Source organism: Arachis duranensis, chromosome 2 (genome assembly GCF_000817695.3).
Source record: "Arachis duranensis cultivar V14167 chromosome 2, aradu.V14167.gnm2.J7QH, whole genome shotgun sequence".
NCBI classification, from domain to species: Eukaryota; Viridiplantae; Streptophyta; class Magnoliopsida; order Fabales; family Fabaceae; genus Arachis; species Arachis duranensis.
In genome coordinates, this window is record NC_029773.3 from 62,531,914 (window position 1) to 62,540,073 (window position 8,160).

General features: G+C 33.3%; 1 protein-coding gene across 4 annotated transcripts; it reads left to right on the plus strand.

Annotated features, from left to right (window-relative positions):
* The first annotated feature begins 209 nt into the window (after positions 1–209).
* Positions 210–5,031, plus strand: LOC107474613 (uncharacterized). 4 transcript variants are annotated; one of them, XM_052256874.1, is made up of 5 exons: positions 211–469; positions 1,518–1,563; positions 1,639–1,749; positions 2,891–3,105; positions 4,626–5,031. In XM_052256874.1, the coding sequence occupies exons 3-5, from the start codon at positions 1,660–1,662 to the stop codon at positions 4,909–4,911; spliced, it is 591 nt and encodes a 196-aa protein (XP_052112834.1). In that variant the 5' UTR covers positions 211–469; positions 1,518–1,563; positions 1,639–1,659; the 3' UTR covers positions 4,912–5,031. The 4 variants fall into 4 exon arrangements, with proteins under 4 accessions (XP_052112835.1, XP_052112834.1, XP_015949737.1 ...); XM_016094251.3 differs by lacking the exon at positions 211–469 and adding an exon at positions 1,337–1,411; XM_052256875.1 differs by lacking the exon at positions 1,518–1,563 and having other exon boundaries at positions 210–469.
* Positions 5,032–8,160: the final 3,129 nt, after the last annotated feature.

Below are 8,160 nucleotides of genomic sequence, written 5' to 3' on the forward strand. Positions count from 1 at the left end.
TAAACAGGACTAGCTGATTAGACTGGTCCGACCAAAAACCAGTAGTATTACTAGTTCGGTCTTATAAAAAACCAGTAGTAAAAAAACCGTTTCTAAAACTACTGAACTGCTAAGAACCGGTCGGTTGAACTGGACTGAGACCCGTCCGATTTATTTCAAACGACATCGTTTTGAATTTAGGAATTGAGAAAACGGGTTCCCTCTCACTTCTCACTCAGGCAGAGTTGTCTCAGAGCTCTTCCTTGAAAGGTTCCGAAATCCCTAGCCTCCATCGCGCCGCCGTTCGTCTCACCGTCGCCGCCCCTCGCTCTCAAGATCACCACTAGATTCGTCGTGGTCGTTCGCCAATCCTCCTGGTTCGTCATGCTCGAAGGCCCTTCCCCTGTTCGCCAGCGTCGCGTCTCCAGTCCTGTTCCGCAGCTCACCGTCGTCCGTCGCATTCAATCTCTGCTCACTGCCCTTGGCGAAGGTAATGCCTCGAATGCTCAGTGCTCATTGCTTGTTCTTGGTTGATTAGCTTTCCCCACTGCTTGATGATAAATTGATAACTCTACCATTGCCTGATGATAAACTGATAAATGATAACTCTGTTACTACTTGATAAACTGACTCACTGCTTATTCTTGCTTATTTTTCTATTGTAAAATTCCGTGCTTAAAAGTGAAAGCATTGTTAATCCTAGTTAATTCTTGCTGACTTTGTTAAAAATTGGATGGAAAACCTTGTTAATCTTTGTTAAAGCATGTTAAATTTTTGTGCTGACCTTGTTAAATTGTGTTGAGAACTTTGTTAATCTTAGTTAAATCTTGTTAATTTTACTAACATAAATGGAGTTCTGTTAATAGAAGGTACATTAAATGTTATATTGCTTCCTGTTTCATATTGCTGCTAATAATCTTTTCCTTTTGCGTTATTAGAACAACAAGGTTGATCGTCTGTTTTAGTGATTTGTTTAACTTCATTCTGGTTTTGGAGGCACTTTTTAATCCTTTTATGTTTGTTTGTTTGTTCTCTTCATTGGATTTTCAGCATTGATTTGATTGATCCCTTATATTTGAATGTATAATATTTTAAGATTTATATTAGATTATAAATTATATTTTAGTGTATTTATTTATACTTTATTTATTATTTTATTATAACACAGTTTGGCCATTAAACCAATAGTTAGAACGGTTCGATAATCGTTTTAGTTTTCAAAATCTTGAAAAAACCAAATTTAAAATAATTATTTTAAAACTTGATTTTTATGTATTAAAAAAAAAGTAAAATCTTTATTTTTTTATTTTATATTTATTGATTTACAAATTAGATCCCAATATATATATATAAGGGGATCCACTCTAGGTTGACTTAGGTATCTTCGGCTGCCAGCTAGAAACAGCTTTTCTAGATTATCTCTAATCCCTTAGTTTGTATTCCTTATTTTTCTCTCAACAGAATCTTTAAAGCTAGAAACAGCTTTTCAAGATTATCTCTAATCCCTTGATTTATATTCCTTATTTTTTTCTCAACAGAATCTTCAAAACGGTTAAAGCTGATTTGTTTTCAACTCAGAGCCACGTAACTTCCTTTCTCGCTGAATAGTTCCGCACACATTCTAACTTTTCTTCTAAAACATTTTTTCTCCTCTTGCAGAGATCATCGCACTCACCCACCATGGCTGTCACTGTTAAAACCATGGCCCTCATTGTTTCGGTCTTCGGTCTCCTCTCTTTCATTCTCGGTGTTATAGCCGAAAACAAGAAGGTATTGTTCTTAATATGGATTCCTATATCAAATATCATTTATATAAAAATTCAATTTTTTTTTCTTTTTAATTGCCTGGATTATGGATTATGAAATTTTGATCCATTATTAAGGGTTGAAAATTTAGGTATGTATGTTTGAAACTCTAGTTTGAAAGTTTAATTCTAAATACCTTTATACCAATGTATCTGTGTGCAATTTGTGTCCAATACATTAATGCATCACATTGAATCAGTAGGGAAGTGGAATAAAATATGTATATACTTTAATTTTTTAATTGCATTAAAAAAAATCTTATGCGTTGTTTTTTCCTTTAAAAAAAACTTATAAACCACTCATGTATGCCTTATTACGGTGAAGTACTTTTCAACTTTTTGACTTTCTGATTCATCGGTTTTCAACTGTTCAAACATGCTTGACTTTAGTTGGTGCTATTTTCTAATGAATTGAGAATATGTCAATGTAGATTCTGCTGTGCCTGAAAATGAGAGAACCTTTTGTCTTAGTGGATCTTTTCTCCTACAACAATATATAGTCTATGATTCTGGAATATAAATTTGTTTTGGTTTCATTAAACTGTATATTTGCTTTATTTGAATCTCTAAAATTATGTAAATTAATGGTTTTAGCTCTTGAATTTGCGGAAAAATGATTATTTGATTTAGTGCTCTTGGCTGATGTAAGCTGGGTAATTAACCATCACTTTAAAAACTAAGGTGAAGCACTTTTCTGCAACTATAGAGACTTCTAAAGTTAAGTAATTAATGAGTTAGTTTCTGAACTTACAAAAAAAGAGATCTAACTTGGTGATTCAAGCTAGTCCTTACAAGCATCCCCCTAATGATTAACTTGAATCACTCTTTTGAAATTTTATGGACTAGAACATCAATTCCTTAATTATAGGTACTAACAAATGAATATTCACTAGAAATTTCTATCATGTGTTTTGCCCTTGGGTTGGGCTAAACATAGATATGCCCTGTGACAAGGCAACATGCTATCAGTTTTATCCATGTTGTTGACCTCATCAAGTGGGATACGGCTTTTTTGTAATTGTTGTTTTATTTGTTTTATTTTGGAAATAATCTGTCTTTATAGCCTCTACAATCTGTTGTGTGTTTTAAATTTTTTTTTGTTGCAGCCTGCAGCCGGAACCCCAGTACCTGCCAAGGGGGTTGTCACCTGCAAGTTCCCAGCTGATCCAACAGTCGCATTGGGCTATCTTTCCTTTGCATTTCTCATTGTATCTACTGTGGCCGGATACATGTCTCTCTTTTATCCTTACAAGGGGAAGTCTGTTCCACAAGGTGTTCTATTTAAAAGCACTAGTTTCTTGGTATTCTTCAACATTGCAGTGTAAGTGCTGTTTCCTTATACTTTGTTTTTTCTTCATTAGTTCATTAGATGAACTTTGCATGTGCCCTACCTTCCTTTTCCTTGTTTTCCTTGATAAAAATAAGGGTATGTTTAGTTGAGGGGAATGTCATAAGGAAAGAAATTTGAAGTGGAAATTTTCATGGCTACATTGTAATTTTATATAACAAACTCATCTATCATCCGAATTTATGGAAAAGCTTGAGTTATTCTATTTGTATGAATGAATTTAGTATCCAAATTACTTGTTGCTAGTGTCGTTAGGGTGGGTCTACATTGGTCAATGCTAATGTAAAATATCTGTTGATATGCTCATTACTAGTATATTGCATCTACTTTGTTTCATGACTTGAAACTTAAAATTTATATACTTTGCTGATGTTGCATATAAAATCATTCTTGGGTTCCTAACAGTGTTTTAAAAAAGCGGTTATGGCATGGCGGATTTCTTCCTTGCCACCATACAGTGGTTGCCACAGTGAGTTTTCAGAGGGTGAAATGGTGGCTGCAGCGGTGGCACCATGGCGGACTGCAATAGAAATGCGGAAATTGAGGGTTATTTTTGTCATTTAGGAAATCCTAAAATGCTACAACTCACCCTCCTCGGCCTCCTTTCTTCAGAAAACTGCCTCTTCCTCTCTGACGGTCCAAAAACTCTCTTCTATCTCTCCCTCTCTGCTCTGGGCTGCTCTGCTGCCGGAAGAACCACCGGTGGCACGCCAAGCAGCCTGTCCAACTCCAGTTCCTCCTTCTCCGTCTTCCCTTTCTGCTGTTCTCTTTGTTCTGGCGAAGCTGTCGCTGACTCACTGCTTGCCGCTCGTCGCCGCTCACTGCTGCTGCAAGCCACGGGTTCCCTCTCTCTGCTTTCTAACTTAGTTTCTGTTCCAGACTTCTGGTCTTCCTACCCTTTCTTACTTTCCCGTTTCCCCTTTTATTTACATGGGTTCGGTGCTATAAGTTATATTATAAACCTCTCTGTTTCCAATTTTTTTTTAAAATTTACATAGGTTCAAGACAAGCTCGTGACTATAATGTCCTTGCCCCTGCCTCTTATATTCTATGGTGCATTATGACTGATGTTATGTTTATTTGTTTATTTTGCTACTGCGTTTGCTGAATAAATTGGATGCCTTATGAGTAGAAAGTTGCTTAAATGGATTAGATTTTATAATTTATTACCTTTAGAGTTTTTGTGGACTTTTTTTGTGCATATACATGTGTTTTTTAGGTAGTCTGCCATTTCTTGCAACACCATCCGCCATAATTTTATGGTGGATTTTTGGCTTTCCGTCATGAACCCCATTTGTAATCAAAATCTAAGGTTCCTAACCATCTCTGCCATTAAGCTTAATCTGTATGCTAGAGACATTAGAATGTTTTTATCTTACAATTGATACAGTAAACTTAGCTGAAATTCATTCCAGTTATATAAATGTTTTTAACTTGCATTTCTGAGATGCATGGATTTTTTTTTTTCTAAAATGTTGTGTATACATGCATAGGTTCACGACCGGACTAGCTGCAACTATGTTGTTATGGCCGACAATCACTGAACAGATGCACCTTCAGCGCAACGTACACAATGATCTCACCTATACTTGCCCTACTGCTAAAACCGGTCTCCTTGGAGGCGGTGCATTTCTATCGCTTGATTCTTCTCTCTTTTGGCTAATTGCCCTTATGCTAGCAGACAACGCCCGCGAAGATTTCATGGATGAAGAAATTAAAGGGGGCGAGCTTTCCTCAAGTGCTTATGCCACACATACAGTGGTGACAGCAAGTCCCTAGGTCTAGGTGCATGTGTTAATAATGGTAGTAGAGGAAGAAGGATGTTTGCAGCATTAGTTAATTTAAATGTGATGATGGATTATGAAGTCAATAAAAATAAAAGATATTAATGGCTTTCAATGGAATGAGTTCTCCTATAAAATACACAATGTTTTTTTGGGGATATTATGTGTTTGTTCAGGGGTCATTGAATCGAAAATTTTTTTATTTTTTATTTTTTAGTGTATTTGATAAATTTCTAATAGTAAAAGTAAAAATACTTAAAATTTTTTTTTGAGAAGTTACAATTTATATATTTTTTTAAAAGATCTTTTATCTTTAAAAAAAATATTTTTCACATAATAAATGAATAAAATAAAATACACAATATATTAACTGAAGTGAAGATATGTTAAATATAAATTTCACTAAAAATAATTGCATTTTAGGAGTCATTGTCAAAATTAAACCTTGGCGAAAGATATTAATGTTGGCAATTATAGCATATACAAAATAATTTTATAAATTATACTTATACGATGGCGCTTATTATTTTAATTATGAATATTTTACGTACAATGGATAGTAAAATTATACTAGATAATTTGAAATTTCAAAAAAAGGGACCTGAAACAGCATGTATAAATAAAATTAACTAAAAACTTGAGATAAATTTGCCTGCTAAATCGAGAACGAAAAAGTAAATATGCAAGAAAGATTGAATCGAAATAAATGAACAGAAAATGATGGAAGGAACGGTAAAAATGGGATGAGGGAATCGAAGGAAGACTTTGTCAGGAAAGAAGGATTTTGTCGGCTAGTATTTAGGAGTTTTAATTCATTTTTCTAATTAACTTTTTAATATTTAAAAGAATAATAAACCCAAATATATATATAAAAGTATAATAAAGATAAATAATCCAAAATTTTATTTATTTAAAAATTAAAAAATAACTAAAAATTAGTTAAAAAATATAAAGTGCGTGGTGTTTTTCTATTGATAAATAAAATAAATATTTTATTTATCAATATGCATATTACTAAATATATTTATATTTTTACACGGTCATTAACTTATTGTATATCTCGGATATACAGAATAAAAAATAATTAAATAGAGTAGAATTAAACATAGAACTAAGGTTCTGAAAATTGGTTGGAATCAGCTGATTGAACCAGTCGAACTGTGAATCGTTGTTACTTACGGTTCGGACAGAATTTAAAACTGTCAAATTGAAAAACCGTTATTAAACTGTCGAACAGGCCGGTTTTTAAATTGTGTCAAAAACGGCTACGTTTTAGTCGCTGAACCCTAACTTCTTAACTTCCCTAAGCATTACCCTTCTCCTCTCCAGTCTCCAGAACGCGAAGCAGCACTCACCTGGACAGCTGGACCTCGAGCTTCCGTCGAAACTTCCGTCCAGCCAACGTCAGCTAGCTCTGTTCGCGCAGCCACTTTTCATCGTGCAGCCAGCTCTGTTGATCTTCGAAAACCGAAGCCACTGCCAGTACCACTTTCGGTCGCGCAGCCACTTCCCGCGGCGCCAGCTCTATTCCATACTTTCACTCCGTGAGCCACTGTCTTGCCTCTTGTCAGCCACTATTCTCGCCAACTCTGCTTTTTTCCAGGCTTCCAGTTTCTAGCTCTAGTATTTATTTTTTTCTTTGTAATAATTAATTGTTAAATAATTGATTGCTATAAGGATTACCGCCGGAAACGAGCCTTTTCCCATGTCTCCCGAACACAAAGCCAATTGAGATGAAAGCTTATATTTGCTCCTTTACTTCTGTTGTCGGCAATAGTGGTCTTGACCTTTATTGATTAGTGACTAGCTCTTGTTCATTACTAATTTTGTGTGTTGAGTTTTACTGTTTTATTTTGTGATTTAATTGTACCTAGATTGTGACTGTATTGATTATTTGATGGCAATTATTGCACTGTTTCTGATTGATTAGTGATTAGCTCAGTGCTCAATGTTCATTTGTTCTTCACTTGTTCATCATTTTTTTTTATGTTTTTTACGCTCTGTTTCTGTCTTTTGCAGGTCTGGTTGACTGGTTGTGTTGTTAATTTTTGTTAAATGATTATTTGATTGTTGGTTTACTCTGGTTCTACTGCTGTTTATTTATTATTGATTATTTTGAAGCTCTATGCGGCTGTTTTTGTATTGTGATTTTAATTTACTAATTATTGATTTTGAATGTCTTGTGATTTGATTAGTGATGTGTTGCTGACTTGTGTTTGTTTGACTGTTTTGCGATTTACATATGCTTGGATTGTGACTGCTTTGCTGATTTATTGAGTAACATGATGAAGGAGCATTAAAGTGTCAAGTTTAGTTTTGGGTTATTGTGAAATCCTTTTGCTTTTCTTGATTTGTTTTGAGTATCTTCAAGTAAATACAATTTTGTTGTGAGAACGAAGACACCTCTCTTGATTAGAAATTTGTGTTATATTAGGTGGCAGGTTAGAATTAGGTGGCAATAGCTTTGAGCCTGTAGCTATGGAAGAATGAGGTTTCTGAACTTAGTTTGTGTTAAATGATATGGTTTGTATAGCTGCTACTTAGAGAAATCTTCTTTCTTTTTTTTTTTGGTGAGGAAACCTTGATTTTTTTTTTGTTGCTCGGACAAATTTAAACCAAAAATTGGAGATGGTTTGATATTTTTTGGTATTCTTTTTTTATGTAATTGCTTTATTAATCAATGTCATCACAGTAAACATTTATAAAATGAAGAAAGGATTTTGGTTTCTCTTATAGCAAATTTTGAAAGCAAAAGTTTCAGTTCATTAAAATATTTTATTAAAATATTTAAGTTTGTACTTTATTTAAAGGTCTTAAACTGATGATGATATTTTATGTAGTGCTTTAAATTTAGAAGATATTTTAAATTTTATATTAGATTATAATTATGTTTTAGAACATTTATTTATAATTTATTTATTATTTTAATATAAAATGATTTTTCGGTTAGACCACGGTTGAATTGGTTAGACTACTAAACCAGTAAACTAGTGACTAAAACAATTTGATGACCGATTCAATTTTCAGAACCTTGTATAGAACATCCAAGATATATTACCTCAGTCTTTTATTTTATCCATTTTTCAAATAATTTAAAATTACAAACTTTTTAATTAAAATTTTAATGAATATAATTTAAATTAACGATTTAGTTTAATTTAATTACATAAATGTATTCGTATTATTATGTTCATATGATTAATTATATTTATATATTTGATTTTGAAAAAAATTAATAATTTAA